General features: G+C 42.0%; 1 protein-coding gene and 1 long non-coding RNA gene across 9 annotated transcripts in view; one reads left to right on the top strand and one right to left on the bottom strand.

The window, feature by feature from the left end:
* LRRK2 (leucine rich repeat kinase 2) overlaps positions 1–13,180 on the bottom strand; it is a 151,397-nt gene extending 138,217 nt beyond the window's left edge. For 4 of the 7 annotated variants that reach the window (XR_012156822.1, XR_012156823.2, XM_073328421.2 and 1 more), the window contains exons 1-3: positions 12,726–13,180; positions 12,539–12,624; positions 961–1,067 (exon numbers count right to left, since the gene is read on the bottom strand). Coding sequence is in view for 3 of the 7 variants with exons in the window: in XM_073328421.2 (XP_073184522.1) it covers positions 961–1,067; positions 12,539–12,624; positions 12,726–12,885 (353 nt within the window). In the remaining 4 variants the exon portion in view is untranslated. Of the gene's footprint in view, positions 1–960; positions 1,068–6,094; positions 6,336–12,538; positions 12,683–12,714 lie in introns of those variants that run through there. The other 3 variants (XM_073328432.2, XM_073328425.2, XM_073328427.2) reach the window with 3 other exon arrangements.
* Positions 12,274–25,558, top strand: part of LOC140905322 (uncharacterized) — a 33,988-nt gene continuing 20,703 nt past the window's right edge. For both annotated transcript variants that reach the window (XR_012156824.1, XR_012156825.1), the window contains exons 1-2: positions 12,274–13,392; positions 16,094–16,294. This is a non-coding gene — a long non-coding RNA (uncharacterized LOC140905322). The remainder of the gene's footprint in view (positions 13,393–16,093; positions 16,295–25,558) is intronic.

The raw sequence follows: 25,558 nt of genomic DNA, 5'->3' as shown, positions 1-25,558 counted from the left end.
CAAGTTCTCACTTGTGGAGTTCCACAAAACTTTATCCTCTTTCCAACTTAAGATGTGTGTTACTGCTAGGTGAGTTCATAAAATGCCCTAATCTGCCAACAGTATGTAGAGGTCACAGAACTTTATTTCTTTCACTCTGAATGCTAAGAATGGAATCCCCTGGCTGTCGTAGTACCTAAATGAGATCAGTGCTCGGATACACTAGTTTGCGGACGACGAACCCAGGGAAAATGGAGGTAATGCTGGTGAGAAGAATCAATCAATCTGAAGACCTCGCAAACATAGTAATATCATCCTCCTTCTAAAACGTTTGCCCCCATATTGAATGGTCAGAATGGTTCTGAAATGCCTTCATTGGCATTTGGCCAGCCAAGAGACCTTTCCACATCCTGCCAAATGAGAACCTAGTGACAGTTCATGCTTTTATGACTTCCAGTTTTCTAATAGTTAAAGCACCATATTTAGGAGTAAAAAAACTTAACAACTCCAGCTGGTTGAACACATACTGTCTTAGCCTACCTACTAAACAACAGACTTGACATAAACACAACACACTGATCACTATATAGGCTCCTCATACAATCCCGGATCAAGTTATTTTCAAAGAGATTTTCTAATATGGGAATGGCAATCAAAGACACAGCAATTTACTGGTTCACCTTCCAATAAATCTTTTTATACGAGTATTTTTTCCTCTTTGCTGTCCTAGTTTCTATCCATTAGAGCCTGTTCCAAACAACCTTTTAATCTTCACCTAAGTCTTATGATGGAACTCTAGTGGATTTTTTTTTACTCTGCATTACTATACGATAAAACTGTAATAACCAAGTTAGAAAGTTAATCTAGAACAATTACTTAATGTGTTAAAAAAAACCAAAACATTTTTCTCCTACTTTCTTCTTCTAGAACTCTAGGAGACATTTTGCATACACTATTTGTTTGTAAAATTTATATACTTACTGATGAACACCAAGTACTTCCCAATCCTTTCCAACATCCTGAGGAGCTATGTTATGTAGAGTGGCTGGACACACTTCTATTAATTTACAAAAAAGTGACCAACCCACCTGGAAAATAAAAATATAGTTATTTTTCAACAGACATGTCAAGTCTCTTACTTGTGTCCCTTCTCCGATGAAGAGATATTCTACTTTAAAACATAAACACTGTTTCCCATTCCCCTTGCATGTAGGAAAAAGGATGAACTCATAACATATTCCTTGATCTGAAATTCTAACAACCTAAATAAGATATGATGAACTAACACAAGACAAGACAAGGCAGAGGACACACGAAAGTTAACAACTAGCTGCTCAATAATATGCAAATTCCTTGATTCTGAAATACCTCTGAGAATAAAATACCCAAGGCCTAAATTGAAAAAGGTTCCTTATTTTACCCATTTCTTGTTGGAGAAAAAACACTAATAAATGTTGCTACTTTATTATGAAAGCTTCCTAGATCTTAGAGTTGTAGGCTCACATATTGAAAAAGGATATTAGCGGCTTGATTATAGTCTATAATTATCTATATGGGGAATAAATATTTAAAAAAGCACTCTTCAATCTAGCCAAGAAAGGTATAACACGATCCAATGGCTGGAAGTTGAAGCTAGACAAATTCAACTGTAAATAAGCAAGAAATTTTTAACGGAGAGAGTAATTAACCACTGGAACAATTTACCAAGGTTTGTAATGGATTCTGCCATCACTGACAATTTTTAAATCAAGATTGGATGTTTTTGTCAAAGCTATGCTTTGGAATTACTTTGGAGAAATTCTACGGCATGTGTTATACAGGAGGTGGTCAGACCAGATGATCACAGTGGTCCCTTATGGCCTTGGAATCTAGGAATCTATTCAAAATATGTAACATTGCATGCCACATATCAGGCCATAGAACCATTGATGATGGAGCCTTCCCAAAACCTCTGTGGCCTTGCCCCTCTTCTTCCCCCTGAAGCCCCACCCTTGGCCAAGCTGGAAGCCACCTGTGCGGGGGTCCCCCCCCCGAGAGCAGCCCCCACCAGCCCATATCCCCACCCCTGGCACCACGCCCCCCCGTCCAGGACAACTGGAGGGTACATGGTTCCCCGCAGCTGCCCAGGCTCCCCAGACAGGCTCCAGCTGCAGGCCTGGCCGGGGTGGGCCTTGAGGGGGGGGGGAAGTGGAGGGGCAAGGCCAGTTGCAAAAAAATGCGGGGGCACCAGGGTTTATGGCCCTTCCACAAACCCCTGCCCCCCCCCCCGCATATAACAGATTACATTTGGTTGAGAATGCAAACACTTGAATGCTAGACCAACTTTGTCTAACGAAAGGGATTTAAAATCACAGCACAATTTGGTCCTACGTATTAACAAGAGATGCTACTTATCTGCAATTAGATTATAAAATTTGTAAATCTGGCTTTTATATTTGTTTAAGTTTTAATGTTAATTTAGTGTCCAGGACAGGTACTGGATTGAGATTCCTGGAGACTGAAATCCTCCATTAATCTACAGAACAAGGAAGGGCATAGAGAGCAACAATGCGAACTCCTCCACTCAAACTAATGTGTCATAACCCTGACTTAAAGGAAGCACCTCTTGGCATGAGTGGGGAGTTTGTTTTCCATACAAATTCAGCTCTTGGCCTCGCCTCTGAGTGGGGGTGGCCCTAGACTACTTGCCAGCAACTGGCGCCCTAGGCGAACCATGCAATTGGCATCCCCACCCTCAAACAACCCCAAGGGCAGATCTAGGCTGAGGTTTTTGGTAACCTGGGAAACATTTTACCCCTTTTTTCTTTTTAATATTTTTTAAACAGAGGCTTAATTATTCGGTTTATCCGTCCATCCGTCTAACCAACGTTAGAGATCAGATAAAACAGAGACACGAAATTTTCAGAATAAATTTGTACACGACAGCTAGATGATATTTCAGTCCGATTTCAAAATAAAAATGCATTAAAAATGTTAATCATTTTTATTATTACAAATCCAAAATCATCCATTACGCTATCCTGCTTTAACTGCCATTACCACCACATCCAATATAGAAGGAAATAAGAAAACTCTTCAATAAACTTTAACCTGTATTTACAAAACTCTAAATAAAAAAAAACACTCTGTGCTCTTAAAACATGACTTTTCTTACTTTAAGTTTTGAAAATTCAGTCACTAGTTCTTTTAGATCCAGTTTTCCAGCTATTTCATGCTCTATTGACATTGTGGCAAGTCCAACAAGTCTCTCTTGCACCATTGTTGAACACACGTTTTTATCAATTTTAACTTTGAGAAGCTATGTTCCCCACTAGCTACAGGAAATTAACTGGCAAAATTAAAAGAATGCATAGAGCTATAAAAAAGTTTGGAAAACTGTCTGAGTTTATTTTCACAAACAAACTTCAGTACTTCTTCAGGAGTGGAATGTTTCTTAAGTCGTCTTGAAAAAGCCTGAAGCTCACCACACAAATCTGTAGCATCAATGTCTTTTCAATTTTCCATAAGCCAATGCCGACTCCAGTTTTATACAGAATTCTCTTATTTGTTTTGCTATTTTCTTTTGCAAGCTATGAATTTCATATAGAAAGCCAAACACTGACTTTAGCTGTTGCATCTGTTGAAATCTTTCATCAACAGAGTGAATAGCAGTATCAAGGACTGCGAAGTAGAAATTCACTTTGAACCTTTGGTTTGGGTTCTGAATGGGTTTGTCTCGTCCTTCATATGAAAACGGCTGTTTCTTTTGCCAAATGCGAACTGGCTCTGGTTCAAATTCCGTCGGAAAGTCTATTTCTTAAGCAAGCTCGAGAGAATCTACCAGTGTTCTTTCAAACCCTTCATCATTTCTGAATTCCTCCAGAATATTTTTTAGTTTGCTGCATTTGTCAATAGCAGAATGTATGCTCAAGTTCTTTTCCTGAAGCTGCTTACTAGTGAGGTTAATCTCGAAAAGGATATTATACCACAAAGTGAGTTAAGTCACAATTTGAACTTGGAAAGGCCATTTGCAAGAGCTTCTGCATCTGAACATGCCGAATTGATCCAGGAAAGGTAGTATCAGAAATTTCAATTAGGGCATCACAAATGTTTCCAAGTTCATAGCGAAGAGGCTTCAAAGCATCAAATGTGACTCTCCCATCTTGTCTGACTAAGTGGTTTCACAGTTAGAGAATTCATATGGCAATTCAGAATTTCCCAACGGCGTGTTGAGCCTGAGAAAAACACAAACACATTGTGCCAGGTCAAAGAAACTGCTTGCCTCCAAACAGCATGTAGCAGCATCATTGACAACCAAATTCAGAGAATGTGCACTGCAAGGAACAAAAAAGGCCCTAGGATTGATTTCCATCATTCTTGTTTGCACACCATTGTCTTTACCCTTCATATTACTCCCATTATCATAGCCTTGGCGACATAAGTTTTCAACAGATAATGACATTGTTTCAAGCTCTTGTAGAATAGTTTCAGTCATAAATGCTCCAGTTGTCTCCTTCAGTGGTACGAAACCCAAAATATGTTCCTTTATGAGCACTTCAACATTATTTTCATCTTCAGACTTTTCCATTTCCAGAAAACGAATGATCATTGGCATTTGTTCAACATGAGTCACATCTGGTGTACAGTCCAGTATTATTGAAAAGTATTTTGCAGAATGGGCAGCTTCTACAATTTTCTCTTTAATAGCATTTGCTAGGATTTGAATCAGTTCATTCTGCGTATTTTTTCCTAAGTAATGAACCAGTGTTTCATGAGCAGTTATTTTACATAGATGCTCCTTCATGACTGGATCAAACAAAACTAGGTATTCAAGAAATTTTAAAAAGTTTCCATTACCTGGAGTGTATAATTTTTCATTGCTACTGCGGCTGCAGAATGCTAAATTTTGCCCACTGAGAACGCTCACTAAAGCGATCAGGTGCTCTAATATTTGTTGCCAATATTCTTCTTTTTCCTTGATCACATGTACATTTTCTTCACGGATAGTTTCTTTTTTCTTCAAATGTTAACTCAAGTTCTTTCCAATTTTGAAAACATTCTAAATGTTCTGTACTTCTTTCATGTGAGGAGAGAATTTAAGATATGTTTTTCCAGTCCTTTGAACCATTTTCAATGAGTGATGTACCAACTGCTTTATTTCTAAACAACTTGCAGCAAAAGCAAAACAGAGTCCTTCAACACTGAATACTGTAATCAGTTTTGATGAATTTCTTCCCCATTAATGAGTTTCCTCTTGTAATGCTGAACAGAGAATTCTCTCTCTCTTCCCTAAGGATGGAAATAAAATTCATGAACTTGTTTGGGTCCATGTTTCACGAGAATTTGCCACACACTGTCATCACATCTGGGCAATGAAGCTAGGTCCCCATACTGTAACTTGTTTGTAACTTCCACATCCTTTCTTCCTTCTACTTCATTTACTTCAATTTCTGCATGTGTCTCTGAAGGTGAATACATTTTCTCCACTTTCATATCAGTCTGATGCTGTGAGCTGCCTTCATCTAGAAATAAGATTCCATCATCTTGAGTTTCCAAACTGCTTCCATGCGGATGTGAGCTAACCTCCTCTCCAAGTAAAATTCCTTCATCTGGATGCTGTGAACTGCTTCCACCTTTATTTGGATAAAAGAGAAGATATGCTGTTTTGCTTGGTCCTTTTCCTTCTCAGCCTTTCGTTTATGATACTCAGCTCCTGAGGGTTTTCTTTTTCCCTCTTTCTGCCATGGGGCATTTGAATATTGTTATGTACTAACTGTGCTCCCAACTGCGAGCATTATAGCGTTAATGATGGCTGACACCACATGGTCGGTGATTTAAACCGCATTGCAGCATCTCAACACATTCTTCACAATAGTTAGTTACAGCATTTACATGGAAACAAAATGACCTTTTTCAACATTATAACCCAACACCGGCTGTTTGGAAAGTAATCCCCATCCTCGCAGATACCCACTTGGAGTGTGATATCATCACTTTCGTAGTCTATTAAGCATTAACTCTGTTACTTTTCTTTTATGGACCTTATTTATTACATGTGAACCAGTTAAAACAAAGAAAAGTTCATAATTCTACAGCCCGATAACGCTAAGGTTCAATAACATTTAAAGATACTCACATTTTGGATTTATAATGCTGAAAAATGTTATTCTTTGGCACCAAGAAACACAATTTTCCACAGTATTCACTTAATTCTTAACCATCTACCTGCGACGTGTGTTAAAATGACTCTTTGATGTATATCAACTCACGAGATCTCCGCTCTACATGAATTTCTGGCTATGCGACCTTGATGTCTATTTGAGTGAGGTGTCACTGGTATTGCAGCTCTTGCCGCTGGCAGATGTGTTTCATTGTGGCCGAGTTATTGCTTATCAAAACTGCAGAGCGGGTCATCTTGACCCTACGTCGCAAATTGAAAAAAAAATCGCTAAAATATTATTTATTTTGGCAGTAAATAAAAGATTTGACATATTAATAAATTCTCAGAAATGTAGAGAGATGAATTATAATTCATATTCCCTCCATACACACATGGGAATTGAAATAATGACAGCTTTTTTTCCATTTTATTTTTTTTTGTATTTGATTTTTTCCCCTCAAATTTGGCTCCCCATTTAACTTGGCACCCTAAGCAACCACCTAGTGCACCTATATTAACGGGCCACCCCTGCCTCAGACTGACAGTAAGGGTATCATTTGTCGTGGGTGATTTTGCATTTCAGTTATTTGGTCACTTGGAGGACACCAATTCATTCCATAATTGGACTCATATATACATACATATACTTTTGTTACGTAATCCTCCATAATCAAGACAAAAATACAATTAATAAGTGACAGTAACTAAGTTATCACTTTCAGACCAACATAGGTTCCTTCAGAACATTCTTTCCATAACAGGCTCAACCACATATAGAAAGCTGGATTGTGCCTGGACCTGAACAGGTGCAAGAAGGTTCAGAAGGAGGAGATGGTGGAAAAGGGAGAGAGCACAGGAACCTCCCTCCCCTTTGCATATCTGTGCAGGGATTGCACAGAATCTGTCCCTTGTAGTCCTCTAAATGCAAGAACTCCACAAGACCCTCCTCACTCTTAGTGGTTCTAACATCTGCAAAATGAATGAAGAACAGGGCAGAAGAAGGCCATCGTCCCACATAGAATGGGAAAAATGAATCCAGCACTCCTGCAAAAGGTGGCATGGAAGCTATGTTTCCCAGAGGCGTTGTTTCTGAATCAGACAAAATGCCACCCTGAGCTCCTGATGCACTTCCCACACCATAGGACTATGTGCCTTAAAGCCATAATAAAGCCCTAAGAAAAGATTTTGGCTACATAGACAGAATTATTGTTTTAAATATTTATGGAATGTGTGTTTCATAAATGAATTGTTTCAATTATTGTCTGGTTCTGTGAAAAAAATATTGATGACTTGTTATTGTCAATTTGTTTTAATTACAGGTTTCAGAGTAACAGCCGTGTTAGTCTGTATTCGCAAAAAGAAAAGGAGTACTTGTGGCACCTTAGAGACTAACCAATTTATTTGAGCATAAGCTTTCATGAGCTACAGTGAAGTGAGCTGTAGCTGTAGCTCACGAAAGCTTATGCTCAAATAAATTGGTTAGTCTCTAAGGTGCCACAAGTACTCCTTTTCTTTTTGTTTTAATTGTGGGTCATGTTTAAATGTAAAAAATGTCACAAAAGATAACATGATTTCAGAGGTCTGTACCAGTAAGCCATACATAGTTATAGAACAAACTGGAAATAGCATAAGGCTTTCATGTTCAAAACACGTCTTCCCTTTTCTAGCTGCTGAACTAAGTACAGTGTTCAAAAACAAATGTGTTTGCATTGCTTAACAAAGACTGTATTTTGAAAGTCTCCCCCCCAGCCTCATCTAACTCTACTGTTCTCTATAAAATGTAGAACATTATAAAACTTAGCTTTATACGTGGGTTTTTTTTAGTTCCCCCTTCTTGTTCCCCAATACATTTTCCTTATAAAATCCAGATTTGTATCATACCAAATTATTTATTATTTTAAGGACCCAGTACACACTGAAAAATGTAAAGCAAGTATCTAATGTGCTAATACAGGGGTGGGCACACTACGACCCGAATCCGGCCCACCAGCTGTTTTAATCTGGCCCTCATGCTCCCACTGGGGAGCGGGATCTGGGTCTTGCCCCACTCCAGCGCTCCAGCCAGAGAGCAGGGTCGGGGGCCACTCCATGCAGCTCCCGGAAGCAGCGGCATGGCCCCCCTCCAGCTCCTACACGTGGGGCAGCCAGGGGCCTCCGCCCTGCATGCTGCTCCCACTCCAAGTGCTGCCCTTGCAGCTCCCATTGGCCAGGAACTGCAGCCAATGGGAGCTGCAGGGGCAGCGCCTGCAAATCGGGGCAGCGTGCAGAGCCGCCAAGCCGCGTCTCCATGTAGGAGCTGGAGAAAGGACATGCTGCTGCTTCCGGCAGCTGCTTGAGGTAAGCGCCGCCTGGAGCTTGCACTCCTGAGCCTCTCCCTGCGCCCCAACCACCTGCCCCAGCCCTGATCCCCCTCCCACCCACCAAACCCCAGTCCCTGCCCGGAGCACCCTCCTGCACCCCAAACTCCTCATCCCCAGCCCCACCCCAGAGCCCTCACCCCCCCCCCGGATCCCCCGCCCGCATCCTGAACTCCTCATTTCTGGCCCCCACCCCAGAGCCCGCACCCCCAACCAGAGCCCTCACACCCTCCTGTGTGCATTTTGTGAGCATTCATGGCCCACCATACAATTTATATTCCCAGATATGGCCCTCAGGCCAAAAAGTTTGTCCACCCCTGTGCTAACATAAGATCCCTCTTGCAATGTTGATATAAAACCCCCAGAGCTTTTAGGGTTCTTAGCCTTTGTCCAGTAACACTGTAAGCAAATGATTGTATCTTAAATAATTGTCCGAGAGCCTAAAGCCCAAATTGAAAGGAAAATAAATAAATAAAAACATTCTTACAGGTACTAAAGTGGATCATTTACATAAGACCCCATTTGGTGGCATTACTAATATTCTGTTATTTTAACATTGGTTCCCTTTTCATTACTAGTATGCGTAGTGAGTTGAGCCAGTAATGTTTCAATGATAGCCATTCACTTACTTGAATTTAAACATGTCTTGTCCTCTACTATTTAAGCAGTATCAATCTGACCGTCAGCGATCGCAGAAACTGTAGTTGTTACAGTACTTACTAAATATGGTATCTGTTCTGTCTAAGGCATTATTATTTTTGATTTATTGGAGATCAGTAGCTTTCCCACTGTTTGTAGAGAAGTTTGTGAGGTTTGTATTAATAGTCCAACTTGCCCTGGTATCTACAATACTGATCTATTAAGAAGTAGAGGTTCACTTTGTGTGAGTTGATGATACAGCAGCAAATCACTGTGTGGCAAGCTGAGCTAGAAGGAAATTTGTTAATCAGTCCAGACACTGCCCTTACTCAGACAAACCTCAAAACATTGGTCAATTTCACTTCAGTGCCACAAATCAGAGAGAGCTACTGATCCATTAACCTGTACATTGAAAAGCAGTTGTTAGTGTAGACATGCTGTAGCAAAATGGAGCATCTACAGTAACTCCTCGCTTAAAGTTGTAGTTATGTTCCTGAAAAATGGTACTTTAAGCGAAACGACATTAAGCGAATCCAATTTCCCCAAAAGAATTAATGTAAATAGGTGAGGTTCGGTTCCAGGTAAAAAAAATTTCGCCAGACAAAAGACTATCTATCCATACACACAGTATAAGTTTTAAACAATTTAATACTGTACACAGCAATGATGATTGTGAAGCTTGGTTGAGGTGGTGGAGTCAGAGGGTGGGATGTTTCCCAGGGAATGCCTTACTGCTAAATGATGAACTAGCACTCGGCTGAGCCCTCAAGGGTTAACACATCGTTGTTAATGTAGCCTCACACTCTAAAAGGCAGCACGAATGAAGGGAGGAGACACTGCATGGCAGAGAGACAGACATACATTGTGTGTGTGAGAGAGATGGCCATTGCCCCTTTAAGTAAGTACACTGCCTTTTTAAGTAGATAAGCAAGTTGAGACAGCAGCTGCTGCCAGCAAGCTCCCTCCGTCCATCCCGAGCCCTTTCATTTCCACTCCCCTTCCCCCACCCGGCTCTATGGAGATGGGGTACAGGAGCAGGGGGAGGGGGGACACCCTGACATTAGCACAGCCGCCCCCCCCCCCCCCCGCACAGCAAGCAGGAGGCTCCTGGGGGCAGCTCCAAGGCAGAGGGCAGGAGCACCATAGGGCAGTGTGGGCAGGGACAGCTGAACTGCCTGGCAATTGATAGCCTGCTGGGCGGCTGCCGCACAGGGAACTTAGGGGAGCTGATAGGGGGGCTGCCGGTCCACTCTGGTTCCAAGCCCCCACCAGCTAGCTCCAATGGGCTGCTTGCTCTTCCTGAAAGTAGTGGACAAAGCAGGTGGCTGCCAAACAATGTTATAACGGAGCATTGCGCAACTGTAAACGAGCGTGTTCTCTAATAGATCAGCAACGTAGCAACGAAACAATGTTAACCAGGACGATGTTAAGTGAGGCGTTATTGTACAGCACACTGTCCCCACCATAAACTCAGATTCAAGAATCCCACAGTTATTGTGACTGCATCACAATGGATGAAGCAGGGAAGACTGAGTACAGTTAGTGTATAGTATATTTAAAATTGTTACAGCATTAGGGAAAAGAGGAAAGGGTGACTGCAGCATTTTGTGATGTGAAGGATTTGAGTTGCATACTAGCTATGGGCTTGGTTAAAACATTAGACTTTTTGTAGCCCCTTAAAGTAAACTCATAAAGGTTAAGAAATTCAGACAGAAGGCTGAAACTTCATTTTAAAACCAACTATTAAAGGTGAGTTAAAGATATTATCTCAGTGTCCTGCACTTGCAGCTCAGGTACAGTCATTACTTTCTCCCTTATGCAGTTTTCCAAAATTTCCCCTAAAGTTTCAGTTTGAGATATTTTTTACTTCCTATTCTAAACTTCTGCATCATTTTGCTATTGCTAAACAACTGCTGGGTTCGATCCTAAAAGTAATGGCTCTATAAATCCTTTACCTATATGATAATTGAATAGTGAGCCAGGAAATTAAAGTTTCAGATTCCCCACATTGCTCTGAGATCCTCAAAGGAAAGGTATAATAGCAGTGCAAAGAATTACTATTTCATTATTATTACAATAACTATACATCACAAGGAGAGTCAAGAATACAATTTATTGCTTACTCTGAATTTTTTTAATTGTGTGTGTTTTAACTTCGACCTTTCCCATTATTTAAAATAGATATATTTGTGGGGGATTTTAATATTTTGCTTCCTAACAAACCGAAATTTTAAAAGATGAAAACAATTGCAATCATTCACATTTATTAAAATAAAATACAAACCAGCCATACAGAGGTAATATTGTCTGTAAATATCCTTTGGGGGTAACATACATTTTATTTTATGTGATTGACAGGAAGGATCTGTTTTATATGTGTTTTCTGGCAATGACATGGAAAAGCACCTGCAATATTTAATATGAAAATGAGTCAGTCTTATATTACAGAGATAACCAAGCAGAATCTTAAACTGCAGAATTTCCCCTGCTTTGTTTCTGAGGTTTTCCTGTGCGTGACAGTGGCTAGTTAAGTCAGATGTCACTTTCTTAACACACCCTGCTATGTTTAAGAAAAATACTGGAATACATCCAATATTATATCACATTTGTAGCATATGATACCATATGTGATTTGGAAATTTGTGCAGTACAGTACTTACATAATTTATAAATATACTTGTTTGCTTTATTTTGGTTTAGTATTTAGAAAGACAAGAAAATAATTCAAATAAGCAAACAGGTGACAACAAACTTTAGCCATTAAAAATCATTAGTATTCTAGAGCAGTGGTCCATGATAATAGTAGAATATATTGTTAATATTATTAGTATATAATAGGTACCACTATTACATTAATCTGTTTCTTAAACTTTTCCAAGTAATTTGACACAGAAGAAAAAAAGCAACTTGGATAACAGAATTCCACAGATTTAAATGGTAAATGGTATCTTGTTATTTACTTTTAATCCGCTTCTGTGTGTTTCTCTTTAATGTGGCAAAGAGGCCTGTGGCACCTTATAGACTAACAGACGTATTAGCACATAGGCTTTCGTGGGTGAATACCGACGTCGTCGGATGCATATGGTGGGGGAGGACCCCTGCGCTGACCCCCCCCCACAATCCCCCCCCAGTCCCGCCCCTTCCACCAGAGGCCCCGCCCTGGTAAGAGCTCAATTTTACTGCCATGGCTGATGGTTAGCGTCTGGCACGGAGCTGGGCCGTCCCGAACGCCGAGTGAGTTTTGATTTGGCTCATGAGACAATCAGGACCAGCCGCGCGCCGTTTGGCTCCGAAACCAAACTTCCCGCGAAGCTGCGGGGAGCTCGGGGCTGGGGCTGGGCCAGGCGGCTCTGGCCCGCGGGCTTGACAGCGGGCAGCTGGGGATGGAGGGGAGGCCGCCAGGAGAGGGGGCCGAGGCCTTTACCTGCTGCAGCGCGACCACTCGCGGGTAGGAGTCCAACACCAGCAGCACCGGCACGTGGACGTTTCGGCCGCCGAACAGCCGGGGCGCTGCGGGGGGGGAAACAAAACAAGAGCCCGTTACTCGCCGGGGCAGAGCCGGGGAGCCCTGGTGGGCGCCCGACCCGCCGGGACAGGGACAGGAACCTCACCGCGGGGCCGGTGGGCCAAGGCCAGCAGGTCCTCCAGCGTCTGCAGCAAGCTCTCCAGCGGCGTCCCCTCCTGCACGTTCGTGAGGCGAACGGTCAGTTTCCTCAGGGCGGCTTCCTCCCTCTCCTCCTCCTCCTCGGGGCAGCTGCCGCGACTGGCCATGGCTGACCCCCCTCCTCAGCCCACGCAGGGCGTCCGGCAGCTCCCCTCCTGCCGCTGAGGCGGCGCCTGGTTTGCGGCTGGTAGTAACTGCTGCCGCATCTACTCCACGGCTCAGCCCGGCAGCTGCAGTCATCGGGCTATTTCTGAGCCTCTCCTCCGTCCCCCCGCCCCTTTCGCCTCGGCACTGACATAATCTGCGGCGAGACCCGAGCGGCCCTGCCCCGCTTTGAGATGAAGGGGGGTGGGGGGTGCAGCACCGCCCATCTACCCCTAGGGGGCGCTGACGCGACACAGTCTCCCCGGAGGGGCGCAGGGGTGGAAATTTATGGGAAGCATCAGCCAATCAGTTTTCAGCTGCTGACGGCCCTGCCGTCCAATCGTATGGGTGTTCTGGGAGGACCGCCCCTTCCTGCCTCTCGGCCTCCCAGGGGCGGCCGCCCCAGCGGGCTGTGGCCGCGCGTCGTCGCCTGCTGTGGTTGCGGTCCGGCGTTTTGGGGCGGGAAGCAGGTGCGGGCTGCAGCTGTGGCGTCCCCTTCTGGGATCGGTGTGGGACGGGGCGGGGAGAACGGGTCTCGCAGACCTAGCACGGGCGGGGCAGTCCCCCGGCTTGAGGCGGGGGGGGTGCGCTGCCCCTAAGACTTCAGGCTGAGCAAGAAGGGCCCAAAGGGCTCGTCTCCGTGCCTCCTCCCCCACGTGTCCCATGAGGGGGCTACAACTGACCTGCCTGCTTTCCGGATATGGGGGGAGGGTCCCGGGCAAGTTATGCCGCCCCCGCCAGCAGGAGCCCTCACAGGGCCTGGGCTCTCATTACTTCGCAGAGAGTGACTGGGGCTGGCACACCATTCCCAACCTGCGGCTGCCGTCAAATTAGAATATACACCATGTGTGACTAGTCCTCTGGTCTCCCAAGTACCAAGCTGTCCTCTGCAGTCATCTCCGATACTTTGAAAGGAGGGCTTTTAAAAAGCAAGATTCTAAATCATTGAGCAATTAGCCAAATCCAGCTCCAGAATGAAAGAGCACCTCCCTTTCCCTGAGTGAGCGCTGGCAAGTCTGTGAATGAAGTCTGTAGCTATCATCCCACAATTAATTATGTGATGAAAGTTGCAGAAGCATGTAAACATACTGCAAATATCTTAAGTATTAAATTAAGATTTAGAGTCAAATTGCATGCCTGAAATGATTTTCTGAATGACTTTTCATCTTCCCACCACACATGTTTCACTTGATTATATACAATTACCAGAAGTCAATTTAGACAAACAGTGAATTCAGTAAGGGGAATGATGATAATGTATAGTAAACCAACTGAAATGTGATTTAAAACTTGGTGTAGTTCTGTGGTGATATGTTCTTGTGACAGATATACATACAACTAGAAAATGCAAAAGTTTAAATGTATTAACCAACTTGTTAGTGTATCTATGTATCTGTCTTTAAATTCATTAATGTGTCTGTCACTTCTCCAGAATGCTTGTAACAGGTGCCAATAATCACTTTAAAAAATCCTCTAAAAATGGGGCTTGCAACAGTAAGAATAAAAATAGGAATACTTTCACTGGCAACCTTTTATTAAAGATTAACAAATGAACTATTCTGAGAAAAGTGACGCAAGTAGGAGATGATGTAAAAACAGATAACTGAACATGAATACCATGATGTATGCTTTCTGTAAGTTTTCCTCAACCTCTGTTGCCTCATTTTGGAAGTATTTTCGTGCCTCACGTCTTTCACACTTTCTCTTTTGCAAGAAGAAACCTTGTACTATCACCAGTTCTGTTTTTCACCATTTTTAATTGCTTCGAGCTGTTTTTAATCTCTTACTACAGATTACATTTTTAGTAAGTAAATTGTGACCATCAATACAAAACTGTGCTGACTAAAGGAAGAGAAGGGGAATACTTTAAGACCAATTAAGTTTATCTCTGTTAAACAAGATGAATGTCTTATCCTTTTTGAAGGAACAACAAGGAGCGTAGGGTTCTTTGAAGCTTTCATGCTTACTATATCCTAATGCCCTGTTACTGATAAACATACACAGTGCTTAATGTGAAAACACATGAAGAAAACACCAGCTTAACTCCTCTTTTAAAAATGTTTCATTTTTTAGACACAGGTATTCTGAAACACCTACAAATCATTGGTTACTACAAATGCTTGTTGACTAAACTATCCTTCGCCTATTAAATATCAACTTGATCCTAAAAATGTAGAGCAGTGCTGTCTGAATCAAGCCATATTTTTAAGAGTTTGTATACAAAGAAACTTTTGCCTTGGTTTCTTAATTATAGACCACAAAACCATGACTGCATTTGTGACATGAAGGGAAACAAGCTAAAACTTCAAGCACTAAAAAGACAATATGGATCTGTGTCAGTCTGATGAAACACTGATTCATTAGAAACTAGTTGAATGCTTTCTCATTTGAGGTAGTGCTAACTCCCATAATGACAAAGTAGATTGAATATAAGTAGATACATATCAACCAGCACATCGAATACAGTTTTCTTTCTTCAGAATTAATAGTTCAAACACTATTTTTAAGGAATGGTGCTGGATTCTTGCATTCCTGACTGTCTGACAGCAGCTAGCATCAGAGACTTCAGAGGAAAGTTTAAAATATGCCATAAATTGTAATGTTGGTAATTACACCTTTGGGAAGACTCTAATATCAAGCATGAGGTTTTCTCTCCTCAAATGCTTATCCTAACTAGTATAAATTGCACATCTTTACTAATCCTAGTCACATAACTGTCTAATCCTAAATTGAATCCTACTGTGGATGGCAGAGTCCTGTGGCACCTTATAGACTAACAGACGTATTGGAGCATGTGCTTTCGTGGGTGAATACCCACTTCGTCGGATGCATGTCATGTTGTGGATGGTACTCTTTCCTTTTTGAAGGTTGATTATAAGGGCATTGTAATGGAATTTTAGTGTTCATGTGTATAGCTGCCATAAGATAATTTTAACTCTTATAGGAAAACCTTGTCATTTGGCTAATCAATGAGATCATTACTGAATTACATTGCATACTGACTTTTGAAAAAAATATTGAAAAAAATACTAGATGGTTCTCATGTAATTATTGAATAAAACGTTCTCCTTTTTCTTTTTAGAGTTAAAAATTAAAGATGGTTGAGTTTTCTTTTTATGAGGCACAAAAGACTTCAGCAGTCTTGTAGAGGCTGTTTTTATGTCTTGCTAGGATGGATGGAGTGGTTCTTAGAGGGTTCTGCTGCTTACTCAAAGATTCCAGGGGACGCTGATGAGAGTAGACCTTCTACTCTCCAACTAATTGGAAGCCTTTGAGGAGGACCACTGGGGAGTCCCGATGACTGCTGGATTTTGGTGCAGGCGGGGAGACCCTTTGGGATGATGGACACCAGGAAAGCAGGACCCCCCACAGGTAAGATGGATTCAATTCACTGTGACGGGGATAGAGATGACAGGTCTTTCCTTCCTCAACCTTGCTGTGGGATAGATGGTACTCTTCTCTCTAGCTCTGGAACCCAACCGTGCATGCGCTGCCGCTGGAATGGACAGCACCACGCAGGCGCTGAGCAAGATCTTGTATAATCTCTAAGGCAGGAAAAGTTTTGAGGGACTAGAATGTTGGGGGTTGGCTCTGGCGGGAAAAGCTGGCTTAGTCTGGTTTGAACCAGAGGACTCCAGTGTCTAAACTGTAAACAAGTTCGCTTACAAAGATGGAGCCCAAGGGTCATAGTTCATATATTCCATATTAGAGTCTATTAAAACCAGTGATTCACTTAACATTACTTCAAAAATACATAATTAAAAACAACTAATTGAAAATATTAAACAGTACAAACATTTCTTACTTTTTTATACCTAACACATTGAAGGTACATTCACCTGAAGCCACTGATGCAGGTAAACTGACAAAAATATGGAATGCAATTGCGATATTAGGAAACACCCCAGAGAGTCCAAGTTCAAGTATTTCTTGAAGCAATTCCTTTGGCTTGCAATCCAAATTAAAGTTCGTTGAATGTATTTGTTTGAGGAAGATGACCTCATCACTGAGATCTTTTGAGATTTCTTTGTTGTAATGTTGCTGAAATTGTTCAGCTGCCGAAAGTAGATCTTCATTAATCAGTCTGTTGAACTGCCAAAGAAACCCAAAAAGGGTACAAATTAGTCGCAGTGACTCAAATCGATGTGTAAGACCTTATTGAATAGAGTCAATCATGACAAGGAAGACATTGACCCTATAATGCTGCTCGGCATCGAATTCAGTAGGTAAGTTGCAATTAGGTGGAGAACTCAGATGAAATGCCAATATTCTGTGCTACTAATTTGGGCTCAGTCAGGATCGCATCCCATTGTTCACAAATCTGTTGACTGTCATTGATAAGATTTTCGATGTTATCCCTCTCAACATCAAGTACAGCATTGCGTGCTTCAATTACCAGATTAGTTTGGTGGATCACTGTAAGTAGCTTCATCCACAAAGATGACATCAGAATGCATTTAAATTTGGACATGTGCTTCTGAATAGACTGAAGTTCAGTTCGAGCCTGTGCAGTGAGATTGAGATTCAAGCTAATTTAAAGCCTCTCTCACTGAATTCAAATGTTGTGCAACCAGCTGAACACCATCAATCCGTGCAGACCATCTAGTTTTGGACATCCCATGCAGTGAAACAGGAAGATAGTGCTTCAGAATTGCCCAGTTTTGTGGACTGCTACTGACAATCCTGTCCATTTGCTGAACAGTTCCAAAGTAAGTAATTGCCTCCTTGCATGATGCAGCACAGTCAACACATAAAAGTTTTAGTGTGTTGTTTCCACAGCTGGAGAGAAAACAGTTTGAATTATGCTCAAGCAGAGCTGCTTGTACACGTTTGTACTTCCCAGCCATATTAGATTCATTATGATAAGCTTGACCAATGCAGACTTGAAAATTGAACTTAATACTTTCTAGAATTTCTAGTACTTGAGCAGCAGTTTGTTTTCCACTTTTTCCTCATAAAATTATTAAACAAAATAAACTTTTCTTCAACTGAAAATTTTGAGCTGTCTATAATCTTAATATATCGAATAACCATAAAAAGAAAAGGAGTACTTGTGGTACCTTAGAGACTAACCAATTTATTTGAGCATGAGCTTTTGTGAGCTACAGCTCACTTCATCAGATGCATACCGTGGAAACTGCAGAAGACATATACACACAGAGACCATGAAACAATACCTCCTCCCACCCCACTGTCCTGCTGGTAATAGCTTATCTAAAGTGATCATCAAGTTGGGCCATTTCCAGGACAAATCCAGGTTTTCTCACCCCCTCACCCCCCCTCCAAAAACCACACACACAAACTCACTCTCCTGCTGGTAATAGCTTATCCAAAGTGACCACTCTCCCTACAATGTGCATGATAAATCAAGGTGGGCCATTTCCAGCACAAATCCAGGCTCTCACCCCCCCCTTTTTTTCTTTCCCCCGGGGACACACACACAAACTCACTCTCCTGCTGGCAATAGCTCATCCAAACTGACCACTCTCCAAGTTTTACCAGAACGTCGGGGGGGCGGGGGTAGGAAAAAACAAGGGGAAATAGGCTACCTTGCATAATGACTTAGCCACTCCCAGTCTCTATTTAAGCCTAAATTAATAGTATCCAATTTGCAAATGAATTCCAATTCAGCAGTTTCTCGCTGGAGTCTGGATTTGAAGTTTTTTTGTTTTAAGATAGCGACCTTCATGTCTGTGATTGCGTGACCAGAGAGATTGAAGTGTTCTCCGACTGGTTTATGAATGTTATAATTCTTGACATCTGATTTGTGTCCATTTATTCTTTTACGTGGAGACTGTCCAGTTTGACCAATGTAAATGGCAGATGGGCATTGCTGGCACATGATGGCATATATCACATTGGTGGATGTGCAGGTGAACGAGCCTCTGATAGTGTGGCTGATGTTATTAGGCCCTGTGATGGTGTCCCCTGAGTAGATATGTGGGCACAGTTGGCAACGGGCTTTGTTATTGCCAGCAGGAGAGTGAGTTTGTGTGTGTGTGTCCCCGGGAAAAGTGGGGGTGGGTGAGAAAGCCTGGATTTGTGCTGGACATGGCCCACCTTGATTATCATGCACATTGTGTAGAGAGTTGTCACTTTGGATGGGCTATTACCAGCAGGAGAGTGAGTTTGTGTGTGGGGGGGTGGAGGGTGAGAAAACCTGGATTTGTGCTGGAAATGGCCCAACTTGATGATCACTTTAGATAAGCTATTACCAGCAGGACAGTGGGGTGGGAGGAGGTATTGTTTCATGGTCTCTGTGTGTATATAATGTCTTCTGCAGTTTCCACGGTATGCATCCGATGAAGTGAGCTGTAGCTCACGAAAGCTCATGCTCAAATAAATTGGTTAGTCTCTAAGGTACCACAAGTACTCCTTTTCTTTTTGCAAATACAGACTAACACGGCTGTTACTCTGAAACAAATAACCATAGTAGTCTTTTCCTTGTGAGAACAATCTGGAGTGGCATCAACAATGATTGAAAAATACTTGGCATTTCAAATCTCATCAAGGATTGTTGTCTGTACGAGTGACCCACATAGCTCAATAAACTCGTTTTGTATGAGTGTGTAGAGATAATGGACTTACATGCGCTTTTGACTCTCTTGCGATTCTCAAACATGTTTAACATGCTCTGATAAAAGTAGGTCATATTTGCTGAGGAGCTCAACTATGCCTAGAAAGTTTCCATTTGCACGATCACCAATATGTTGACTGGAACCAAAGAAAGCCCATCCCCGCTCAGAAAGAAAAACGATGACATTCAGGATGTACTCAAGAAGTTTTTTCCAGTTGCTAATTTCTGTAGAGAGTTTAGACAAGAGTAAATTCTTAACTGAACTTTCAGCTGATGCTGCCCTACTGGCTGATTTCCATGCAACATAGTTTTCTTTGTGTGACGTTGAACTCTCATGTGATGGTATTCGGTCTTTCAACTTCCGCCAGGCCTCTGTTGATGCTCCATCCTATCCACACTTGAAATCTTCTACTGTAAACGTACACAAATGCTGAATGGTACACAAATGCTGAAAAGACTTAAAAGAAGGAGTACTAATTAAGAACACAAAATGAAACAGGTTATTATCCTTATCACTGAATCAAAACTCAAGCACGCAAGGTATAATATAACAGGCTGAGCTGAAGACAAAGGGATGACATATATAAACACAGACACGAATACAGAGGGAGGGATATTGTCCAAATATTTCAAATGTGTGTCCTCACAAAACACTCTGAACAAGTTTGTCCTCACAGATTTTCACCTTGAATCTGGGCCTATAGACTACGAAATCTTATGATGATGGCTAGGCTACCAAGCTAGGGCTCAACCAACCAACCAACCAGTCACCTCTTTTAGTTACCAGAAAACCTTGATCTATGCAGGAAATAGCCCGACTTGATTATGTAAAGAGTTGTCACTTTGGATGGGCTAGCACCAGCAGGAGAGTGAATTTGTGTGGGGGGGTGGAGGGTGAGAAAACCTGGATTTGTGCTGGAAATGGCCCACCTGTTGATCACTTTAGATAAGCTATTACCAGCAGGACAGTGGGGTGGGAGGAGGTATTGTTTCATGATTTCTGTGTGTATATAAAGTCTGCTGCAGTTTCCACGGTAAACATCTGATGAAGTGAGCTGTAGCTCACGAAAGCTCATGCTCAAATAAATTGGTTAGTCTCTAAGGTGCCACAAGTCCTCCTTTTCTTTTTGCGAATACAGACTAACACGGCTGTTCCTCTGAAACATACAAAGATAGTAATGAGGAATTCTCACACACAAATAATTCCTTAGTCAACTAGACGTAAAACTATAAAAGACACTAAAATGTAACAATTCTCTACCTTTCAACATGCACTTGATCCCGCACCAGCCACTAGTAGTCATTTGTTTATATAATCAGCTGATCTGAGAGGACACATTCATCACTGTCTAATCTTGTGGCATCAGAATGGATATATTTTTATTAATATTTATGAACATTTTAAAATCTTTAATATGACAATCTATATCAGTTAACAAAAAAAATTATGTCTTTTACTAAATCACATCTCTTATTTGCTTAAATTTGCAGCTCTAAGCTGAGAGAGCGTGTTACATTTTGGTCCAATAGGGATGCGCATAAAAACAAGTTGCAAAACTTATCAAATGCCAAAAAATTAACAAGTGTCTAAATTTGAGGCCCCTTTTGAGCTTGAGGCCCAGGCCAAATGGCCCTCCTGGCTCCCCCTCTGGTTGGCCCTGTTTGTAGCATCCCTTAGGGGCAACCTAATGCCCAAATAAAGATGCAGACTTCCATGTTGAAGTCCTTCAAGCAGATGGTGGCCCTGAACCACCCATACACTTGACTCATCAGAAAACCTGTGCTTGTGCAAGCCAGGGATTTGGCATCATGCTTCAGTAGGGGCAACAGCAGAAACCAGCAACCAAATGCTCCAACTGTCTTCTTGTCTCTACCCCAAAAAAAGAAACACCATCAGTCTGCAGGAAAGTTTTACACCATTTTAATGTGCTTCTTGGCCCCCTACCATTTCTTTCAGGCAGGAAAGCAGTATCTTGTGAATGACTGGCTAAATGTGAAGCCATAAAGTGGCTCTGTCTGGTTGTATAGCATCATGATTGCAAACATATCCAATACCATGTTCTTCCATACAGGTTTCAAGTTCCACGGTCTTCCATACAGAAGTTTGTTTCATGGCCCACAGTTTATGTTCCACTGGTTGTATTACACTATTATTAGCATTTAATCCTAATGCTACATAGCATCTGAGCATCAGACATCATCACTATATAGGTGGTAATTTGATTTAATTGTACATTATATGTAAAGTTTGCCATTTTCCACCAAGAATAAAACTTTTGCTCAGAAATAGTGGCATGCTTTCACATTTAACTTCTTATTTCTAAAGGTAGGATCCCACTCATTCATTCTATCCCTTATGTCTTTTACCACATGACTTGTTCATGTTTGTGCTTGTATACAAGATAATGCCATAGATACATTGCGCTGTAATACCTCCACTGTTTGTAATACTAAGTGACCCACTTCTTGAAGCTCCTCCAATCCAGGGAGCAAACTCGCTATTATTTAGGATTAGTACTTCTCATTTAGAGATGTTTTCAAGGGTTTGGATATCGCTCCTAAGTGCTGTCCCACTGCATTTAATTTGTTAGCCAGCATTTCTACATCTATACTATTTAATACTCCGAGATCTGTTCCTGCCCCTCCTAGAGCTGTATTCAGTAAACCTCTTTTTTACTTTCTTAACAGAGTTTCCTCATAAAAGTTGGGTTCCTAGCCATCTCTTCTATCCTATAAACAGGGGTTCTATGTATCTAGCATGTTGTGGTTGTATAAGAACAGCCATACTGGGTCAGATCAAAGGTTCATCTAGCCCAGTATCCAGTCTTCCAACAGAGGCTAATGTCAGGTGCCCCAGAGGGAATGAACAGAACACGTAATCATCAAGTGATCCATTCCCTGTCACCCATTCCCAGCCTCTGGCAAACACAAGCTAGGGACACCATCCCTGTCCATCCTGGCTAATAGCCATTGATGGACCAATCCTCCATGAATTTATCTAGTTCTGTTTGAATCCTGTTATAGTCTTGGCCTTCACAGTATCCTCTGGTAAGGAGTTCTACAGGTTGACTGTGTGTTGAGTGAAAAAATACTTTCTTTTGTTTGTTTTAAATCTGCTGCCTATTAATTTCATTTGGTGACCCCAGTTCTTGTGTTACGAGGAGGAGTAAACAACACTTCCTTATTTACTTTCTCCATACCAGTCGTGATTTTATAGACCTCTATCGTATCCCCACTTAGTCGTCTCTTTTCCAACCTGAAAAGTTCCAGTCTTATTAATCTCTCCTCATATGGCAGCCATTCCATACCCCTAATCATTTTTGTTGCCTTTTCTGAACCTTTTTCCAATTTCAATATATATTTATTGAAATGGGGCAGCCATATTTGCATGCAGTATTCAAGATGTGGGTGTACCATGGATTTATATAGAGGCAATATGATATTTTCTATCTCTTTCTTAATGATTCCCAACATCGTTTGCTTTTTTGACTGCTGCTGCACATTGAGTGGATGTTTTCAGAGAACTATCCACAGTGACTAAGATCTCTCTCTCTTGAGTGGTAACAGCTAATTTAGACCCTATCATTTTATATATATAGTTTGGGATTATATTTTCCAATGTGCATTACTTTGCATTTATCAACTTTGAATTTCAGCTGCCATTTTGTTGCCCAGTCACCCAGTTTTGAGAGATCCTTTTGTATTTCTTCGCAGTCTGCCTGGGACTTCACTACCTTGAGTAGTTTTGTATCATCTGCACATTTTGCCACCTCACTGTTTACCCCTTTTCCCAGAACAGTTATGAATATGTTGAATAGGATCAGGCCCAGTACAGACCAATGGGGGACACCACTATTTACCTCTCCATTCTGAAAACTGACCATTTATTCCTACACTTTGTTTCCTATCTTTTAACTTGTTACCAGTCCATGAGAGGACCTTCCCTCTTATCCCATGAAAAGTTACTTTGCTTAAGAGCCTTTGATAAGATACCTTGACAAAGGTTTTCTGAAACTCTAAGTATGCTATATCCACTGGATCCCCCTTCTCCACATGTTTGTTCACCCCCTCAAAGAATTCTAGTAGATTGGTGAGGTATGATTCCCTTTACAAAAAACATGTTGACTCTTCCCCAACAAATTACGTTCATCTATGTGTCTGACAATTTTGTTCTTTACTATATTTTCAAACAGTTTGCCTAGTACTGAAGTCAGGCTTACTGGCCTGTAATTGCCAGGATCACCTCTGAATCCCTTGTTAAAAATTGGTGTCACATTAGTCATCTGGTACAGAAGATGGTTTAAATGATAGGTTACAGACTGCAGTTAGTAGTTCTGTTGCAGTTTTATCCAAACCAAAATGTCCTTGGCTTTCGGATAAACTAACCAAATTATTTTCTTAGACATGTGGGTACCACCAAGACCGGCATTGTGTCTTCAATATCCTTTTAAAAAGCCATTATCAGCCTTTCTTTATTTCTGAACATGTAGTTGCAGTGTTTTCCTTTTTGTAGGAGATCTTGCAATTCCTTGTTTTGCTTTTGCAAGGCCTCAATATCTAGCTGGCTTTTTATTTCTTCATCCCTGGGTTGGACTTTATATGCTTTCTTGTTCAGTTTGGTCCATAATTGTTCTATGCCCATTTGTGCTGCTTGTTTAGCAAGCCCATCCACCTGATTATTCAGTCTGGAAACTCTGGACTGATCTTTTCGTTGGGTTTTAACCTTGAACAGGTGGGTATCACCTCTTTGAGTTGTTGCAAGCCTCCACGCATACAGTAGGTATTTAGAGTGAGCCACCCGGCTTACCGTCAGCTGAGTTCATGGGTCTCTGGATCCATACAGGTGTCCATTCAGATAGGGCTCGGACCACCCAATCTGAATCGGAACAGATGAAAAGGTTGACTTCAGGTTCAACTGCATCCAGTACTGCTGATACCACAACCACCTTGGCAGTTTGAACTGAATAAGGCACTACGCTACCTTGCAGGATGTTCTGGGTGTTTATCTGCAAAGCTGGCACATGGCTTGCCATCCTTATAGAAACAGCTTCTGTCAACCACCCAAATATCTAGTCCTTTCATCTTTGCTTCTTGATAGGAAGCTCCTATCTGGAAAGGTGACTTGACTTGCTGCAGGTCTTCCAGCGGCAGAGGACACTCATGGTCCTCTCCTTGAGACAGTAGGGCATAGGGAACGATGGATAACTGGGGTGCTTTACGCATTTCTATGTTTTTATTTAGTAAGCTGAGGGTCCATCCTGCTAACCTGGGGTTGAATACCCTTCCTTTGTTAATAGGGCCTGACAGGATGTATTTTATCGGTGTGTGGATGATTTTAAGAACCACAGGAGACATCCCCATTAAGTACTTCCAGTGATTCAGTGCTCAAGTCAGGGCTAAAACTTCCTTTTCACAGGTCGAGTACTGTTTCTCAATGTCACTAAGCACCTTCAACCCATAGGCAATGATTTTGTGTCCACATCCATTGTCCTGGAGCAATACAGCACCCAGGCCTCTTTCAGGTGTTTCCAGTTGCAGCTGGATTGGGGTATCTGGTTTTGGATATAAGTGCTTGCTTCAGTTTATTGAAGCCTTCTTTGTGCTCCTCACCCCACGCCCATTCCTTTTTTCAAAAGCAGGTACAAGGAATGTGCTATCTCTGCATAGCTTTCCACAAATTCCCTTGAAAAGCCATTATGTCCCAGAATGGATCTTAGAGCAGAGATATCCTGAAGTTCTGGGAGTTTACATATTAACTCAATCTGCTGTATATCAGGTCTCCTTCTATGCATGCCTAATTGTATACCCAAGTACATGACTTTTTCCATTGCCATCGGCATTCTGGATTGCTGTGGGGCCAGGGATGAGGTTGGAGTGCAGGAGTGGGCTCCAGGCTGGAACTGAGGGGTTCAGAGTGTAGGAGTGGGCTCAGGGCTGGGGCATTGGATTGGGGTGCAGTAGGGGGTGTGAGCTGCAGCTGTAGCCTCGGGGGTGGGGGGCTGGAAATGAGGGGCTTCAGATGCAGGAGGGGGCTCAGGGCTGGGGCATGTGGTGCAGGC

This window comes from Lepidochelys kempii, chromosome 1 (assembly GCF_965140285.1).
Source record: "Lepidochelys kempii isolate rLepKem1 chromosome 1, rLepKem1.hap1, whole genome shotgun sequence".
NCBI classification, from domain to species: domain Eukaryota; kingdom Metazoa; phylum Chordata; order Testudines; family Cheloniidae; genus Lepidochelys; species Lepidochelys kempii.
This window is presented reverse-complemented; position numbering and strand designations above follow the sequence as displayed.